General features: G+C 42.0%; 2 protein-coding genes across 2 annotated transcripts; one reads left to right on the forward strand and one right to left on the reverse strand.

Annotated features, from left to right (window-relative positions):
* Positions 1 to 2,593: 2,593 nt before the first annotated feature.
* Positions 2,594 to 6,453, forward strand: LOC308137539 (E3 ubiquitin-protein ligase RNF170; the record flags this gene model as incomplete). Its single annotated transcript, XM_080506291.1, has 5 exons — positions 2,594 to 2,608; positions 3,941 to 4,049; positions 4,676 to 4,749; positions 4,824 to 4,934; positions 6,097 to 6,453. The coding sequence occupies 5 exons, from the start codon at positions 2,594 to 2,596 to the stop codon at positions 6,451 to 6,453; spliced, it is 666 nt and encodes a 221-aa protein (XP_080362417.1).
* An 825-nt stretch (positions 6,454 to 7,278) lies between these two features.
* pfas (phosphoribosylformylglycinamidine synthase) lies at positions 7,279 to 18,661 on the reverse strand. The gene is made up of 28 exons (XM_080505890.1): positions 18,558 to 18,661; positions 17,256 to 17,378; positions 16,979 to 17,114; positions 16,418 to 16,523; positions 16,104 to 16,302; positions 14,578 to 14,683; positions 14,328 to 14,468; positions 14,126 to 14,250; positions 13,902 to 14,030; positions 13,649 to 13,786; positions 13,307 to 13,435; positions 13,123 to 13,196; positions 12,884 to 13,040; positions 12,740 to 12,801; positions 12,206 to 12,367; positions 11,807 to 12,040; positions 11,469 to 11,699; positions 11,170 to 11,350; positions 10,599 to 10,682; positions 10,291 to 10,446; positions 10,002 to 10,121; positions 9,770 to 9,915; positions 9,472 to 9,679; positions 8,748 to 8,839; positions 8,543 to 8,657; positions 8,316 to 8,459; positions 8,033 to 8,173; positions 7,279 to 7,705 (listed from the first exon to the last, which is right to left on the reverse strand). Exons 2-28 carry the CDS (start codon positions 17,374 to 17,376, stop codon positions 7,392 to 7,394), a joined length of 3,951 nt encoding a protein of 1,316 aa, XP_080362016.1. The 5' UTR covers positions 17,377 to 17,378; positions 18,558 to 18,661; the 3' UTR covers positions 7,279 to 7,391.
* Positions 18,662 to 19,894: the final 1,233 nt, after the last annotated feature.

Below are 19,894 nucleotides of genomic sequence, written 5' to 3' on the forward strand. Positions count from 1 at the left end.
TACACGCCTCCGTTTTCCATCGATGTGACGCTAGATGGCCTCTCAACTCATTATTCCGTTTATAAACACAAGTATATAAACACAAGAATAAATAAAATGTGATGTATCCTTTGTTTTCTTTTCTCAGTCTGTTTAACTCCTATCTAATTATCTATTCATCTCCTTTGGACGCTCTTTATCAGACTTCGGTTCACAGATTTTAGACTGCTTTACAACATGAACACAAAAATTACAATAACAAGGATAAAAGTGAAACCAGCTGGTAAGTTATTATACATTAACAACACAACGTCCTAAAATATGTTTTTAACTTGCTTGCTTCTTTCGGCCACTTTAAGTTGTTCCAAGTTCTGACTGCTGACAAGTGATTAAATCGCAATACTGCAACAATCTATCTATCTATCTATCTATCTATATGTATTTATTTGTTTGTTTCTTTGTTTAGTTTATTGTTAGGTAAACAACAAACATACATTCTATTCTATTCTGCAAGCTCAGCGAAAGCAAGGCCCTTTTGTCGTATGTAAGAAACATCTTTAAAAAATCTATGAGAAGAAGAAGAAGAAGAAGAAGAAGAAGAAGAATTGTGGAATAAATGAACATCCCTACTTCTAATAACTCCGTGAAGACGTCAGAGCAATACAGACATCTCCAGTTAAAATCAGATGAATGACTGTAAAAAATTTTTTATTGTGTGGTGAACAGAGATATTTGCAAAAAAAAAAGGGCCCAAAAAGCTAGACATAGTATAAATGCCAGCAGGAAAACTGTAATGCCATTTGTTTCTAACCACATTCTAAAAAAAAACAAAAACTGCATAACTGTATACAATAAACCAGCAACTGAACTTCTACAGGTCACGTGTTCCGCCAATAGTGTTTTCCAGCAGACCGTGTGAGCAGCACACCCACTTTTCTCTTCCTCGAGGGTAAATCATTTTTCATGAGTGCAATAAACATTTTCCTCGTCATCTATTTGGATAGCTCACGTGACGGTGTGATTGCCAAACACTGGGTTTGAGATTTGAAATCTTCCATGTGTGGCTGCTCCTCTGATTCACTGTATGGAAACTTACAAAAACGCAACAAGAGATCCTGCAACCTATTCTTGTAGTGAGAGCTAAAAAAAAAAAAAAGAAAAAAAGAAGAAGAAGCTCCACCACAAGAAGAAGCTGGACTTTATTCAAATGGCCTGAAGCAGCTGTGGATGTGCCATGTCAGTAAGAGGACACCATTATCTTACCTCCTGAGACTCTGACTGGGAGCAGTATCTATTTTTAGATGACCTGAGCTACACAGACTGACACTTTTAAATGTTTATCTGAGGTGGGTAAAGAGCAAGTGCAAATATTTGCTGAGATATTCTTGCAGCGGTCGCTTCAAAGAAGTACGTGACGGCTGTCACATAATTTATTCCCATAGCTGCAATAAGTGATCGTTTTACTTTTTTTCCCCCAGTTGTTGACAATTGTTGCTGTAAAATAAGTCGCACATTGAAAAATGTGGTAAAAAAAAAAAAAAAAAAAAAAAAAAACCAACGCATTATGTGAAGAAGAAAGAAAGTTTTGGCAGCCTGAAGGTCTTGGTGAATGATTGTTGGGTTGAGATCCAACCAAATTAAACAGAGCGTGGGAGTGATCCTGTGATCTTCTCTGGCTTAAATCTGGTCATTTGACCCAAATATATGTAATGTGATTACAGTGAAGAGATGAATGGCCATTATGGCTTCCTTTATTAAAAAATGCTAAAGATGATCACAGTTACAATAAACAAATGATGAAATTGAAGCCGTGTTGTGGAGTCATTCCAGTGTTGCACAAAACTTTGTTCTATTGATCTGATGACTGCATTACTGCTCCCTTCAGGTGGGAAGACTCGTAGACCTGCTGATATGGGGAGAGGAGTTGATCATTAACAAGTGGCTCCAATTTATTTTGTCCAGTGATGCTGTCGGTCCGCGTTTCACTTCCTTCTTGGAGACGGTGGCTCCGTGTTTGTTTTAGAAGCAGCTTGTCTTCACTTGCGCTCCCCAGCGTCACCGCAGATCTCAGACCAGGTCAGTCAAGGTTTTCTTCTGTATGCGTCTGTACGGTTTAAATAACGTTGTGTTGTGATTCTTAGAGGTCTGTTTGAAATTCCTTTAAATTTAAAAAGCATTTCTATATTAAAACAATCAAATTGATGTTTCTATAATTGAATCCCAGAGTTACAATAGTTACAATCTGTACATTCCTACTTTGATAAGTGAGATATTTTTAACAGTTCAAAATTGGGAAATCACAGAGTTGAATTCTGCATTAATTTGACTTTTTTTTTTTTTTATTCCCTTATACTTCTCTTTCACATTATGGTGTTGAGCAATGGCTAATATCCCTTAAGCTAAATCTAGAGCATCCGTATCTTCACCCCTCCAATAGAGAAGAGCTGAGTTCAGTCACTTTTATCATACACTTTGTCTCTCCACTCAGCTGTGAGCCTCCATGAGTATTAAAGGCGTCTTTATCACCTCATCAGGTCACGTTGCAGACCAGTGGGTCAGAGTCACCTGAGGCCATCCACATCTCTACAAGCCCAAACTCTCCACATCAAGATATATGAGTTGCTACAAGGTGAGAGCTTTGCTCGCACACGTTTCTCGCGTGTAACACTTCAGAGCTGAATTTTCAAAGTTTCTCACCTTCTGAAAGACACGTCACCTGCATGTCAACTTTTAAGATTATGGAAAATTAAGATGCATGATTAAATCCATGTATGAAAAAGGAACTCAACTAACAAATGTTGCAAATTGGAGTCATTGGAGTTGGAAATACCGTCTTTATGTGAACCACTGACCCTGAATTATCTTATTTGTTGTCAAGGTTTTATTCATTCTTAGCCTTTTATAGTTGAATGGTTTGCTGCAATTGTAATTAATACAATGTCTAAATATAAACAGCCTTCAGGTTTCCATTTGACAGTTTCATTTTCAAGACGCTGTGAATTAGAATAGTTGTACAACCTATTTTGACCTTTGTCAAAATATGGAAAATCCTATCCACCACTGTCAGATTAATGATTATTTGATGACAAGCTGCTCGGTGATAAGAGGTCAAATCTTGCTGATGCAATTATCACATGTGACATTGAGCATGACAACCTGATAAACAGCTTTCAACCTGCAATCAAAGACAATTTTGACCGCTTCCGATAAAATCCTGGCCTGAGCCACTCTGCCGGTCAACACATTAACAGATCGTTTTGCTGATGAACAATCTCATGCACAAACAATCACGTTTTAAATTAGGTTTGATTTGACCGATACTTTACAAGAAGGTGACAATTTGACAGATCTTCATTTGTAAAATTCGTAAACTTCGGCAATAATACAGTTTTTATTTAAATTTTTATAAAAAGAATACATCTCCTTATGCTAGTTAGAGACTTTAGATATCAAATTGTTCTTTATATGACGTTTCAGCTGCTGTTGTTATATTCATGATTTAGCTCTGAAGTTAATTTCGTCATTTAAATGTGTCTCCATTCCACTAAAACAAATTTACTGATTAAATACCACCCATCTTCTTCAAAAGGTAAAAACCCCTGCTAGGAAAAGCTTCCCGTTAATGACCAGATTTTCCTGCTTCACATTGAATACAGTACAGAAGCCCAGGATGATTTTCTGTTACGTACATTTTTGCCAAAAACCAAGAAGAAATCGGGTAAAACTTAGGATTTTTTTTCTAAAAAAAACATTTTTTTACCAGTGAATTTGATGTCAGCGTGACGAAAATGAAGTGGAAAAGTAAACCAGATTTACAGCTAAGCTTTGAAAAAAAAACGATTTACATCTCAAATATACATCATAAATGAAGAATGTTGATTGAGATTTTTTTTTTCTTTCATTTCATTTCCCTTATTAAGGTTTTCTCATCTCTGTCTCTTTTTGTTTCTCATCACATCAGGAATCCACGCAGCCATGTCCGTCCACCAGCAGACTCGACTCGCATTGTCCCGTCTGCCTCCAGACGGCCAGTTTCCCAGTTCAGACAAACTGCGGACACTTGTTTTGTGGTACGAGGCCACACAGACTCACAAACCGAACATTACTCGGGGCTCTGCGGGAGTATCTTATCAGACTACAGCTGTTACTTCTCATGGCCCAGTTTCCTGGACATTCTTCATTCATTCTCACAACCAGTTACCTCATGTGTTTATGTTACTCATTTCATTGGCCAGTGTACCATCAGTGTACATAAAGGGCCCATCTAGTTTTTTCATTTTTAATAATTAACTTTTGCCATAGTATGCAAGCTTGGCTTGTAAATTGTGAAGCAAATGACCAAACCCTATGTGCCCTTGCTTGGTATATAAATACATATTTATTTACTTACATCATTGTTTCGAATTCTGTTCAAACTTTATTACCTTTGCCATGAATTACAATCAAACCCAGAGCCATGCTGTTCCTGTGGTAAATCAAACATGCTGATCACATGATCTGCTGTCGGAAGCAGCTTGAACACAATAATAAAGAAGATATATTGTACTGATGCAACTTTGCACTGATCTCACCTGCCGCAGATAACACACCCTCACACTACCCGGAAGGCCTTCATTTGTTATCATCAACATTTACACAACACGGAATCTTCTCCAGTGCTTCCAGTGTGGTTGAATTTGAGTGTTTCTTCCTGCAGCTCGCTGTCTGATCGCATACTGGAGACATGGCTCATGGCTGGATGCGATCAGCTGCCCTCTCTGCAGACAGAAGGTAACGTGGCGCGCTGATTTCTCCGTGTGCCGCCGTCAGGGGTCGACACATTTAATGACATTGTGATTTTGCAGGTCAGTCTGATGTGTCACCAATTTAACGAGAGCAGATTGGATAAACAGTCCAAGGAGGTTCTTTCGGAAATCACAGACTACAACAAGCGTTACTCTGGAGCTCCACGAAGGGTCAGTGATCATAATAACCCATACATCAGCACATTGATTTTATTATTGCAACCCAACATCTGTGTTTAGTTGCATGGACGTAGCAGATTGTCTGTTATTTAGTCTTTACGTAACATCAGATAAGATTTCTTTTCCCGTTTCTTCTAATAATGGGTCTAGCAACAGGAACACTTCTTATGCAAGCTTGAGAACTTGTCCCGTTTCAGTCACCAGCAACACGCAAGGTGTCAGGTGAACTCCTCACAATGGATGACACACCCACATGGCCTACCTGAGGCGTACGTTTCCTTCTCTTTGAATTAAGAAAATGCAATATTATGGACATGGTCCAAAACTGGCTCCCAAAAGAATTGCAGGTTTTTGTTTACTTGGGATTAAATAGTTTCAGTAAGAATAGTTTTCTTCCAACTCTTGGACTCAAAACTGGATAGTCGACGGCAGCTATGCTTAAAAGCACAGAGATAAGTTATACTCCAGTGACAGTTCATTCTTTGCTTGCAAAATTCCATCAGTACCAAAGCCATACTATGAAACTCTGGCAGGTCTGAGAGCTGATGTTTTGGATTTTTTTTTTTTACATTATTGATCAGAAATAGGATCCACGTGTTTTGATTTTGTAAAAAAGCATAAAAAAGTGAATTCTTTCATTAGGGACTTGTATTTCTAGAGCTAAAACTTGTGAAAAAATGTGGAATCAATTATAAATACCATCACCTCCAGTACGGTGCTGTTGAGATCAAAATGGGCCATAAGTGACTTCTGAACTAAAAGGGATTTTGATTCCTTTGGAATGGAGTATTTAACCATATTTCACGAGAAAGAGATCACTTTTATCTGCCCTTTCCATTTATGTCAGGGTCATAAGTGTCAAGAGGATACCCCAGCAAACAAGGGTCGATACACACTTGACAGGCCAGACTCCAAAAAACAGAATTATACATGCACATCTATGGGTAATTAACATTCCCCCAGTTGACTTAAAATACACATTTAAACTGTAGAACAACTTGGCACTTTGGGCACAGAAAGAACATTGCAAACTTTACAAAAAGCATTGTTCTCTCAGGTTTGAATCCAGACTGCCCTGTGTGCATTTGTATGTATGTGCATGTGTTCTTCTTTTCTCTTACTCATCCTCTCTCTTGCATTATGTTCCTTACAGGTGATCGATTACCTCTGCGACGCCCCACTTTTTCTGCGGTTACTGGTCCGGAGCCTGGCCACCATAGGCGGACTTGTGTGGCTGTTTCTCTTCAGGGTGGCTCTGTGCTGCGTGGGGACCGTGGTGTCCGTCTCCTCCCCTCTTCTGGACACTGTGTCCTCCCCATCAGATCCCCAGGACACAAGCTCCTCCCTCTGTGGGCTACTGGGGGTCTTGGATGATCTGGTGGTGGTCGTTCTCCTAATCATCTGTGTTATTAACATCAACCAGCACATGGAGACAGAAAGAGGACGCCCCGATGACGCTACGACCTCACATGGAGTAATAGGAGATTCACTATTGATGGAAGGAGCTTGACTGTGTGGTACAAGCTGTTTGACGCAGCCTTTTATTGGATTTCTTCCCTGTGGCTCTCGCTGGTTGGATCAGTGGAAGCAGGAGTATTAACAACTGCACAGCATGAACAAGTGAACATGTCAGAAGATGTTGGAGCCTCTCAGACTGAAGACAATACAATACAATGTACAGTGTGTTTGTTCAGCTATGGTCTTTTGTAAAAGCTACTGTAAAGGAAAAGTCTTCCAGGGACTTGGAATTCAAGTCCAAATTGTAAATTGATCCTTTTTTCTTTTTTTTTAAACTCTGTATAGGACACTAAGGTTGCACTATAAAAAAAAGGGATTTGTTTTCATACAATCCAGACTGTTGAATGTAAAACTGACCAGAAATCATGTTTTCGCTCATTGGGATTGCTTTAAGGGTTCAAACATCCGGTTTGTATTTGTATTTTCCATCATCAACTTAAAGTGACCAAAAGTGAAAATTCTCTCATATTGTACCAATACCTCCTCTGCCTTCTCAACCTTTGCTGTAGTGAGCTAAATCAAAGTTGTCTGTAAGATATCACTGTAAATACTTGGTTGTCTTAAATAAAACATATTTATTGTCTAAAGTGGCTGTTTTTATTACACTGAACAAACGCTTCAATTCATCTTTGTTCGACATTCTCCACTTTGGAGGTCGAGAATTTATTATTATATCAATTGTGTTTGATTAGGCAAGCCGATGGAGTGGCCGCAATTCTAAGAAGTTGGTTGTCATTGCAAACTGTTGTAATGTTTCAGCACATCTTCAGCCCTTGATAAACTTGGTTTATTTACAATTCATCTTGACCAGCTACACATACAGTCAGAAGGTCTAATTTGCATTCATAGAATGTAAGAATGTAAACAGACCAACCCGTTACAGATGATACAACCCAACAAAGACAACAACAGAAACATGTATCGAAAACCTTATTTTTCTTGGTTGCTGCACCAGGCTGCTGCGTTCTTGAACATGCGCAGCCAGGGTGAAGGAGTAAGGGAGGCTCTGAAATCCCTCGGGGCCCAAGGCCACTGCCAGGACAGGGTGCAGCGCTCTGGGTGGGGCATCATGGCCAGATGCCGTCCATCTTTGGAGCAGAGCCCTGCGATGCCCTCTGGGGAGCCGTTAGGATTCAGAGGGTACGTTTCAGTGGGATGACCCTCATCATCAATGTAACGCAGAGGGGCCAGTCCACTGGAAATCATCAATCTCTGAGCCTCGGAGCTACGGAATTGCACCAGACCTGCAGAGGAAGGGGGGAATTAAAAATATTAAAAACAAAGACACGGCATCTGAATAAGAGCTCTGCAAACACTGTGCTCAAGAGGTCCTGGATTATTTACATGATATTATATGTGCACACCAAAGTAAAAACTTTAAGTATTTTATATTCTGATTATTATTCATACAGCCCTCCGACATACTATGAACTCAAGGGTGTGCAATGAAAAACATTTGATTGTGGAATGATCGCACATCCTAATTGAGAGCAGAAACCTATTTTTTGCTGCTATTGACCGAGTTCACATGGTAACTGCTATCCAGTTCACTCAAGTGGTCTCCACTTCACCTTCTCCGTGTGCAACCCAGACTCCCAGAGCAGAGCCCTCCATGCCGCTAAGCCACACGGAGGGAGATTTCGAGATGCCGACACTGACGAACCGAGACTCAAACCTTCCAGACTTATTGTGTGTCAGCACCACTTCAGTTTCTGGGGAATAGAAAAAAAGAAAGAAAAAAAAAAACCAGGATTACGCAGGTTTAACCTACATTAATGTAACTAATTTCGTTGACTGTCTTCATTTTCTTTTCAAGGGAACATTTCTATCAATTCCTACGTCTTAACGCCTTACGTGATCCATTTGGACCGACCCAGCCCAGCAGCGCCAGCAGCTGGCAACCGTTACACACTCCCAGACTCAGCGTGTCGAGACGCTGCTGGAAACGCTTGAATTCAGCTTTGGCTGTGTCATTGTAGGAAATGGCAGCAGCCCATCCTTTGAAAGTAAAATACAGTCGTATGAGGAAAACATCCGCCTGTCAAAGTGGTCCTTTAGTGTTTATACGGGTGTTTACTCACCTTTAGCAGATCCCAGGACATCGCCGTAGCTGAATCCACCAACAAATACAACCGCCTTGAAAGGCTCCAGGTTTACAGAGCCAGCACAAATGTCCTGCATGGTGACGTCCCACACCTAGACGCCCCACGGTGACAGGGTGAAATACTCAACATGCTCCACACAGATTAGATCAACAGACACCTGGTCGGTAAAATGTATAATTACCTCAAAGCCTGCCATATACAGAGAGACGGACATCTCTCGGTCTCCGTTGCTGCCCTCCTCTCTGATCACAGCCACACGTGGCGGCACTTCAGCTGAAAGAACATCAAAGATTAATCAGCAATAACTGGTGCAAGCTTTTCATGGGCAAAACTAAAAATGTAGTGGCAGAAACTGAAACATTTTTTCTAAACTGTACTATCCCAGTAGAGGTAGTCCAACATTTGCCTGATGTCTTGATGGAAAAAACTAACCCTTGGCTACAACATGAATGTGTCCGATCTCACAGAAGGGAAGGGAGAGCCACTCTTGATGATAAAATGCAATGAAGGCGATTGTACACACAAAAATCTGATGTTATTCACAGGTTTGTTTGGCATTTTGTGACCCGTCAACTTTCTTTACTATCCTGTGTACTCTGGAGTGGTGAGAGGGACGATAACAATCAATGGCCATTGTGTTCACACTGTTTTGATAGAGGTGGAGGAGTGACGGCTGGTACACATGGTTTCAGCCAACATATGAGCTCCTGTATCTCAAACTGTTGCACAAGTTAATGTTGGGCAGAAAAGTCTCAGAATACACAGTAGATTACCGTTTGTTGCAGCTGGGGACCAAAAAGGGCAAGTAAACAATACAGGGTAGATTGATATTTCACAAGCAAAACAAACAAAAACAGATACAATCTATCTTTATAGATTGGTCCATATTGATATGTAGGTCTTACGTTGTTTTTGGAGAGTGGGCATTTCAGAGGGGTCATAGGTCAGTTTGAAGTACGGCTGCGTTCTGCAGCGAAGCCCCTCCTCTTCCTCAGCGACACATTGTTCGTTTGCTTGGAGACGTTCCAGCTGGAAGCTCGTGTCCTCCCACATTGATCTGAGTTCGGGCAGTGGCTCGTTCAAAACCTGCTGTCCGTCCACGTTTACGGTTACCTTGACGTGAAGGAGGCACGAGATTCCAGTCAGTCGACACAAAACCAAAGACTTGCAGTGCAGTTCATTGCCCGGGTCAACAAATCTCACCATAGCCTCTGGTCCAAAACCGCAGGTTCTGCCAATCCTCAGACACTCCACGCCCGCAGTGCTGTATGCCTCGTGCACGTTTTTGAAATCGGACTCAGAAACTTCCAGAAGCAGACCCAGCTCCTCATTGAACAGCAGCTCTATGACTGTACAGACAAGAGTATACCAAGAATGTACTCTAAATATTACAGGTAAAAGTGGATTACACAGTAATAATGGCACATGGCTCCACCTCCAGTTCCTTGTGAAGGCAAATGAACTTCAATCCCACGATTTCCTGCAAACGCCATCTCCAGCAAAGCCGAAATCAAGCCCCCATCGCTGATGTCGTGCCCCGCACTCAGCAAGCCATCTGTAACAAGAGGAATTTTTCTTTATTAACATCTTTCTAAAGTTTTCAAATACAACTTTAACCAGTGTGTGGCTATTGCACTACAGCACAAAGCAAAATAAAATGTCTGGATCACAGTAAATTATGTTTAAGTTTTTCCACTTTATTTGGAGGTAAAGTGCAAACACACCGTTGATGAGTTTCTGAGTGGTATTGAAGCAGGCGACCAATAGCTTGGGCTGGTCCAGGTCAGGAACGCAGTCTCCCAGCTGGTTGTAGCACTGAGCCAGAGCCGAGCCTCCCAGACGATGATGGCCGGGACTGAGAGGGACCCACAACAACACTCCTGCAGAACGGGGGGGGAGACAAAGGCAGGCTGTGTAAGTGTTTTTCTTTTAGAGTAATGAGTGTGTGCAGTCTGGGTTGGAGACAAGAACTTTCTCCTTAATCTAAAATCTTAATTCATAGGATATCTTTAAAACCTCAAAGGAACTGTACCTTTGCCATCTGGATCCTCAAGATCAGGCGTTACGGTGGCAGTGATGTCAGGACAAACAGCGTATGTAGAAATGACCAGAGAACCTAAAATGGAAACAAACGTAACTAAGATTAATCCAAATTTCTAAGAAACAGGTGACACACTTACTGTTCAGTCTATGAGGGCAGTATCTGAGAGTGGTACACAATCGTATCCCTGAGGTGCACAATATCCAGTCATTTTGCAGATGTTTATGTAAACACATTGATGAAACGCTAGAAGCCCCACCCCCCCCCAAAAAAAAAAGCAGTACTGTGGCCCTCCAGGAATACGATTCAACGCTTCTACCTCAACCATAAGTGAGAATTTAACATCAAAATTTGGTAAATAACCCCAAACTAAACCTCATTCTAATATAAATCTTAGGATTTTAAAGCTGCCAGCGAGAGCCCTTTTAAATATCCCAAAAATTCGAGGGCAAACTATAAATGTCTCAGTATGCAGCTCTATACCCCATCTATGAAAACCTCACACCGTCATCAAAATATAAAAAAAGATACAGTTGTGGACTCGTGCACATAGTGAGCGTACCTGGAGCTTTCACCGTCTCTTTCCCCACCCTCGCTGCCATGCTCAGGGAGTCCTTCCCACCATCGATGGCCACTCCCACTTGAGCCAAGACCTCACACAGCGCTTTGCAGGCGTCATACAGGCGTGGCCCCTCGCCTGGCAGCTTCGCAGCCCACATCCAGTTTCCACTACACTTCACATCCTGAAGACCGAAGAAGCAGAAAAAGACATCGACTAACCGAAAGCAAAATATTCAGATTTGATGACGTGGGAGAGTTTGTCATGGTTTTCCTCACTACACTCCACTCAGCTCAGCTCACCTTCAGCGCGGTGACTCTTGCGAACACCAGATTGGTTAGCGCCTCCCCCACAGTCAGGCGAGCTCCAGCTGAAGGACACACCAGCCCTTTAATTGGCTGCTCCCCGATGGACGTCGCTGCTCCCTGGATGCCGAGCGGCGAGAGGGCGACAACGGCGACGTCGGCCAGCGGGGTGTGAAGGGGGCCAACGCACTGTTGCTGGGCAACCAACCCAGTCACCGAGCGGTCCACCTGAAGTGGGGGGGGGGGGGGGGGGGGGGGGGTACATATGGGAGTCAACAGTCTGCACACATTGTTTTCACTGAGGGTAGACAAAGTTAGGTGGGAGGGAGACGCACCTTGTTGGTCAGGTAGCGCTTGGATCCCACAGAGGGCAGGCGAAGAACTCGCTGCAGAGCGTCTTTGACCGTGAGCCCATCAGGCAGAGTCAGAGGGAGGAGGGCCGGAGTCTGTCGCTCCATTTGAAACTCCTTCTGCGGCATTTTACCGAGAACCCAGCTCAGCTGCAGGTCCACAGGATGACGTCCATTTGTCTGCGGGTCTGGGCGGTCGCCATCATCCACCAGCACGATCTATGTCAGAGATCACACTGCGGGTCAACACAACGACGCTGGCCTGACACCTTGGAAAGACATTTCTGGAGGTGGTTGAGCAGGACAGGTCAGCCAACAGCTGCTCATCAGGTGGATTGACGAAAACACTGCTGTACTTTTATCTGGAGCATAGCTGAAACTCGCCTTGCCATCCCCTGTGACGTCTCCCACCACATCGAAAGGGCATCTTTCTCTGTGACACACACTCTCCAGGAAGGGCAGGTCTGACGGCTGCAGCAGAAGAGCATTGCTCTCCTGGTATTCTGCCCCCCAAAGCTCCATCACACTCAGTGTGGGGTCTCCTTTCTGCATAACAAACAGAAAGAGAGAGAAATACTGTTCGTGGCCACACAAAATTATATTTTTCAATGTTTTATTGTTCCAACATGTCGATCATGAAGAAAAAAAAAATCAAAAACTTTAATGACGAGAGACATATTAAAACATTTCTTTTACCATGGCGTTTCATTCAAATATATTTGTCCTGTCACTCCTGTACATTCTCTATACCATCACTATTTGGAGAAAAAAATAGTAGGCGGCATTCCTTTATGATTTATATGTCAAAATGAAGGCCATGGAAATGCTTTTCACAATGTTAAAGATTCAAGGACAACACAGACACACAAAAACTAAAGTACAATAAATGTGTTTGTACTTCCAGTCTCTGAGCGCTACCTTGAATTTACTGCAGTAGATGACGGCTCCTGCTGGTTCACTCAGCTCCTTCAGCACATTACCTACGACATGAGGGTACCACTCAGTGTAAACTTTGTTTACAGGATTTAGATAAACCATATACATCGGGGGGGTTTTTTGTACCGTTTCCTCCGGCACCCTGATCATGTATACTGCAGATTGGGTTTCCGCCACCATTTTCCAGACAAGCCCGCAGGGCGCGATTCATTTTCTGCTCCATCTCGGCGTCGCCTCTCTGCACCGCGCCCATGTCTCTTTCACTGGAGTTGTCACCCTGGACCTACAAAAGGTAAACATTTTGAAATGTTCTCAAAAGGGCCCACAGCTGGTCTCCATGGGATTTTTTTTTTTTTTTGCTGTACTTGAACAGATGAGGCGGCTCCTCCTCCAACACCGATCCTGTACACCGGCCCTCCAATCTTCACCACCATCATCCCTGAGTGAAACGTAGAGGAAAAATGAGTGGAGAGACACCATCAGCCACCATTTCATTTATGCAACAATGTGGCTGCAGAGTTGGTTAAACTTGGTGTGGACGTGCATTACCAGTCTCAGGGTCTAGTTTTTTGATATCCTTGTCTTCAATGGTGCCGAGCCCTCCGCTGAACATGATTGGCTTAATCCACTCCCTCCGCTCCCCACCGGGCAGCCGCATGCCAAAAGAGCGAGCAAACCCTGAAAGGAATGAACTGAATTTTATCACTGAAGGTTGTTGAACATGTTCAATATGCAAAACTCAAAAAAAAATATTTTTGTCATTAATATCTGATGGTGTCCATCTGGGGTTTTCTACCATTTTACTACCAACTGGAGTGATTTTATTATAAGAATTTTGATTATAATTTAATCCGACAATGGTTCAGGAGACAATGTCCTATGCTTTCTAACCCGTTAAAACTGGTTCTCCAAACTTGTTGCCGTAGTCTGATGCTCCGTCGCTGGCCTCCAGAGCAACCTGCAGAGCAGAGGCGAAGCTGGAAGGATGGTCCCATTGTTTCAATGCGGACTCCCAAGGAAGGATAAAACCTGGAGCAAAGCAAAAACAAGGCAGCCAAAGATATTTCCTTATTGAATAATCTTACTTCCCTTTATCTAATGTTCTGCAAGTTGTGCCCCAGCCTTTCATTTTATTTTAACTAACCAGGTATGAAGAGATTTCCAAAACAGTATCCAGCAGTGCCAGCAATCACATGACCTCCTCGACCAGCACTCTGAACGTCTCTGATCCGGCCTCCTGTCCCTGTGGTGGCACCACTGAAAGGAGCAACACCTAAAAAGGTCAATACAGAACTGAAATTAGTGTTTTGTGGGGGATAAAACATGACAGAACAAGTCATTTAATCAGATATGGATTTATATTCTGACCGGTTGGGAAGTTGTGAGTCTCTGCAGTAAAGATGACGTGCCGCAGTGACGGCTTCGTCCCATACGGACTGGCCTTAGATGGGTCTTCTGGGTAAATGCAGTTGATCTCCGTGCCTCTGATGCCACTGAACACACATTTTAGGTTGAGTCGGTATAAACACAAGAGCGATTTTAACATTTGTGGCTGCCGCGCTCTTCCTACCTGCTGTTATCGCAAAACTTGATGATATTGTTCTGGTTGCTGTGTTGCTGGGTGTCCATTATGAGGCTGAAAAGTGTGTCCTCCTGCGCCTCTCCGTCAATCACCATCCGACCACGGAAGAACCAGTGACGGCTGTGCTCACTGGGACGCCGAGGCACAAAGCATCAGAGAATCAAATTCCCCCAAATGGAAGTCAAACAACAAAAGCTCCCTGCAGAGTGAGATGCTTGTTGTAGAGAAGCACACCCACCTGTTTGACTGAGCCAGATCGAAACACTCTACGCTGGTGGGGTTTTTACCAATTTCCCGAAACATCGATGTGTAGTAGTTCAGATCCCAGGAATCAAAGCCAAGTCCTGCGCAAAGTTAGACAAACACATGCAAAATGAAAAACTTGTTCACCTTATATCTATGCATGTACGGTGTAGTATGTATACATAATTTAAAAAAAAAAAATTTTTTAATAGAGGTATATAGGTCATCAATCATTCAAACTGCTTTAGTCGTGAGAACTCAACAATTAAAACGTATTTAACACTGATGCATACGCACACACGAACACGTGAGAAAAACAGAAATTTCGCTTAACCTACATGGTCTGTTTTATATTTTTTAATAGTAACTGCTCATTCTTCTTTGTTCACTGGAGGGTAAAAAGTACAGGACCCACCACTGAGGCTCTGAGCCGACCAGCACAAGTCAGATCAACCATGCAGCAGAGAAAACTACACTAAGTAGCATTAGCTTCATATTGGACTTTGAGGACGAGTTTATGCTGTGAGGTGCAAGAACCAATCACTTTGAAAAGCAACAATCCTGTACTGACATTCCTCTGAACAGAAATAATATAACATATACAGTTTGAAATATTTCTGTAGATGAAGGCCAAATGAACCAAGTCAATTTAACTACTTTAACAAAATGCAGCTGGGAAATAAAATGGTGTCAAAAACAAAGACGGTACACATTTTAGTACAAGTCTTTTTCGGCACAAGTAGAATTATATAGTTTATAAAGAGACAATTAGGAATTTCTTCTTTTTACTCGTCTCCTTCTGAGCCTGCTATGGCCAGTTCATGCACTTAACACACATATTAGATAAGATAAGAGACATAAGAGACAGCAGCATTAGAACAAGTGACTGCAACTCTGCATCCAAGAAAAGGGATCAATAAAGTATGATAAAAAAAATTATAATAATCTACTCAGAGACATGGCATTTTTCAAATTCATATCACGTTCACTCCATTTTTGGCTTTACATGTATCCAACGTCCACCTCTACAATATCCTGAACGTTAACTTTCAGACGAACCACTAATTCATGTAATAATCCGTGATCAATATCGCTCCTGATTAAATTATTAAGACAGTGCAGTATCATTTGGGGGAGAACTAGAAAGATACAACATGCTGAGTTTATAGAGATGCAGACAATTCACAAGGTCAATTTCTACTTGTTTTCAGTTTTTAAAGAGTCAGACTTCCAGTCAACAGACTGAGCCACATTCTCATCACATTAGCCACATCAGATGCACGTGCTAATCGGCAGCATCACCGCCATCCTGTGACTTCAACCAGCTAAACAGTCAAGTCATGCATCATGTGACATTAGCGCCACCACTGGCACACACACACACAGTGTACTCACAGAGAGCTGCAAGACTGAAGTGAGGCAGGAATACAAAAAGAGAGGTCACAGTACATTAATGCAAAAAAGACTAAAAGTCAAAATCCAGGAAGATTCCTTCATGTTCAAACACTAAAACGTTCTCACCCAGATCATTGTTTACTGCCTCTAAGGCTGCGAGGCCTTTCCCCATGATGTCCACCTCAAACACTGCCTGCGGTCTGACGTCCACGCTGAAGGTGGTGATGGGCTGCTGATAAATGCACTCCGTCATGCTGTCATACAGAGACTCTGTCAGCGTCTTTACATCGTCTTCAAATTTGGACAAATCGAGTCCAGACGCGGGCTGAAAAGGACACAGATGGATGGCGTCAGGACACATCTGACTGAGGAAGGTTTGTCACCTTGGTTTTTTTTTAGCCTTGAAGTGATATTCAGGGTGTTTGAGCACATGTTGCCACCTTGATGCAAAACCTGCGAGACATTTCCACTCGAGAGACGTTGATGAGCCCGGCGTGCTTGCAGATGGACACGGCGTTAGTCGACCAGGCAGTGGAGAAGTTCAACCTGGAAATTTCACATTAAAGAGAAGTTTCTTTTTTTTTTTTTTTATCGGATTATTAGGAAAAAAAAATTTTTGGTGTGTGTGTTGGCCTGCACACGCCAACAGGAAATGTTGTAGAACCTCGTATCAACACAAACTGTTACACTTTGTGCAGTGGGGGAATCGATGCTGTCAAACTAAACACCGTCATTGTGGCCTTATCAGAAATAATCACATCATTTAAATGGAATCAACTGACATGTGTTTGTCTTGTTAGTTTGAAGGCGTTTCAGTTCAGCTGGTGACGAGTGTCCAGACACTAAAGGCCATCAGTAAGAGCCTCTGTCATTTACAAAGATATGGAAATATTTTAAACTTAAGTGACAGTGGAACAGGGCAGGATGTGTTTCAACACTTGGGATGCTGCACTTCCAATTAAAAAGAATAAACATGAATATTTGTAAACTTCCAGTGGTACCTGGGTCCAATCTCCACTATTTTCCCTCCGTTGCACTCTGTGAGGTTGGACTGTTCAGACAGTGGATCATCCTGCAGAGGAGATCGAAACAGCCAGAAGAAGATCTCTTTCTCATGGACGGTGAGCTGATGATCATCTGCAGCACAGATCAGGAGCAAACAGCGACAAAATGGGAAATTACACCATAGGTTTTGATATTCCCCCCCCACAGTATTCTTCAAGATGACAACAACTGTGTAACGATTGGTGTTTCTCCCAGCAGCTGGGTCACACTCACTGATCAGCTCCATGTTGTAGCACAGCTCCGTGGTGATTGTCAGATGAGGGTAGAGCTGGACGGCCCTCTTTAACGCCCACCCCCTCGGAGCCTCGTCGCTGTAGAACCTCACGACCCTCATACCTCATGATGGAGAGACACAACAAAGTTTACTTTAGAAGCCGTTCACTAAAACTGATTTGCATAGTTCGATTTCTTGAGGAATGGATCATTAAACCACAGGCAAAAGGTCAGGGTGGATGATCCTAAACAAACAATGGCATTTTTACTCAGAGGCTGACCTATGGTACTTGTCCTTAATTGTTATTATTATGATTGTTTTGCCCCCCTTCAAAAGTGTTGTGTTTTTGGATATGCATACATGTTGACATTTAAGGTCTACTACATTTTCTAAAGTGTAAATTATTCATACAAGTAAAACATTAATAACCACTCTTGTGTTTTTTCAGACGCAGCCTATATGACATGACGCTGCAGTGAAAAAGTGTAGTTGTAAAAAAAATATATTCTGAAATGAACACAGTAATAACCCATGAAACTGCAGATCAAAACGTTTAAAATAATACTTGAAATTGAATGTGAACTCCCAGGACATGTGAAACCAATTAAATAAATGGTTTCTCGTGCACTGGAGGCCTTTTGGGTTATTTTAAACACGTGATTAATGATGTAGGTGGAGAAAACATTAACATTAAGTCAATTATGAGGCATTAAAGATGTTATTCTATTCAAGGATTCTGCCACAACTTAGAATATTAAATACTTCACAGAGGTAAAGGCTTCCTATGATGATCTTCTGGTAGTGAAGCTAAAACTTTTGAAAGTTTGGATTTCAAAAAAGAAATCAAGACAACGTGAAAACGAACTGCTCTGCTTCTGAAATGTTGCTTTAAATAAACTTCAATTAACACTGGGTGGAAGAAATGGAAAGACCACTGCTCCACCACAAGAGTTGTTTTTTGTTGTTGTTGTAAATAACACTAATACACAGTAAACAATACTGACAAGGCCGCATGTTGAAACAATGGAAGCACAAACACAGTCAGTATAACTAGTCTGTTACATCGACTCCTGATCTGCAAACTCACTGTGACTAAAATGTGAAAAAATCATTCAAACGCACGCGCCTCGTTACTTTTACTGTAAATTTCCATGGTGTTGATTTAGTAGGAAGCTCAATGCAACTTTTCAATTCAAGTCAACTTTATTTATAAAGCACCATAAACAACACAGTCATTTCTAGGTGCTTTTGACAGAGAGAAACACAACAGATTCCGGCTGAAAGCTCGCGAGAGGACTCACCTGCAGCAGCCTGTTGGGGACGATAGATTCACCTCCTCCTGTTTGTGTTTGACCGCAGAAAACCTCGCAGCTCTGGAGTTGGCTGAGATCTGCGAAGTGACCTGCTAGAACCACGTGCGAGGCACAACCATGGCACTACGCATGCGCCACAGGAGCCTGGTGGAGTGTTTTCAAAGCCCTGGTCCGGATTCTACAGCGGACCTGGATGCACCGAGGAGGCTGGCAACTGGGAAAACATGTACCGGTACACATGCCTGGCCCTCAATACAAATATAACCAACAATAAAATATATCTGAGAACTAACCTTTTTCGGGGTAAATAAGATTTTGATTATAGGGAGGGAAAAAAAAGGTCTATGTAAATCCAAAACAGGTGACATTTACAATAGTGGAAATTGTGAATGCAAATATACTTCTCAGTATTGTAGAGGAATATAATTTGGATGAAAGGCCTTTACATTTTTTTTTTAATGAGAACCAGTACATATTACATACGTTATGGTGGCTTGTGGTTACAGGGCTGCATGAATACCAGGTGGATTGTCACTCTGCAGATCTCAGAAAAGACAAGTTCATACTCTCAAATTCATATTTCTGACATTTTCTCCAGAGTAGTAATTTTATCCAGACAGATCCTGCAAAAAAAAAAAAAAAGCAATACAATATGGCGTGGTGGGGGTTAAAAAAAACAACTCATTGGAAACCTGGATATGCCTTCTTCCATGACCTGGTTGGCAGGAATTTAAAACTTGTTACACATGCAGGTGAGTGAGGTACAGTGTGTCTCTCAGCTCTGTAATCTTTAAAAAAAAAACATGACAACCATCCATAACATATTTATCAAAAATGGCAAATGATATTTGTTCATAATAGGTGTGACAAACAATTGCTGTGCTTAACTTCGGTACCGAAGAGTCTTTTTTTCTCCCACTAGTTTTTATGTCTTTATTATTTATTTATTTATTTCTGTACTGTCTATGTGTGGCAGTGGGGGTTGGTGGGTTACATGTTTCCATGCTCTGTGCATTAATGCTCTGCAAATTCAAAATGAGAAGTGCACACACTGTGTGATTATTAACAAAGTGAACAATGTTCAATGTTGACCCTAATTGTTCTTTTCTTATTGTTTCTGCTGGTGTGAGCTGTAGACACACCTGTGATGAGGAAAAACAAACAAACAAACAAAAAAGGTGCAGAGTGAATGATTTAGAATGAGAAGGTCAGCCTCTGATTAAAAATGGCAGTATTTGATTGGAATCATCCACCCTGCCCTTTTGTCTCTGATTTAATAATCCATTCCTCAAGAAATCGCACCAAGCAAATCAGTTTTAGTGAAC

Source organism: Blennius ocellaris (assembly GCF_963422515.1).
Source record: "Blennius ocellaris genome assembly, chromosome: 12".
Lineage (NCBI taxonomy): Eukaryota > Metazoa > Chordata > Actinopteri > Blenniiformes > Blenniidae > Blennius > Blennius ocellaris.

Coding starts and splice junctions, on each gene's coding strand:
- pfas (XM_080505890.1), bottom strand. CDS start 17,376: ATGAGGGTCGTGAGGTTCTACAGCGACGAGGCTCCGAGGGGGTGGGCG. Junction 14,469..14,577: donor GATCTGGCTCAGTCAAACAG/GTGGGTGTGCTT, acceptor TCGGCGTCCCAG/TGAGCACAGCCGTCACTGGT. Junction 14,251..14,327: donor AAGTTTTGCGATAACAGCAG/GTAGGAAGAGCG, acceptor ATGTGTGTTCAG/TGGCATCAGAGGCACGGAGA.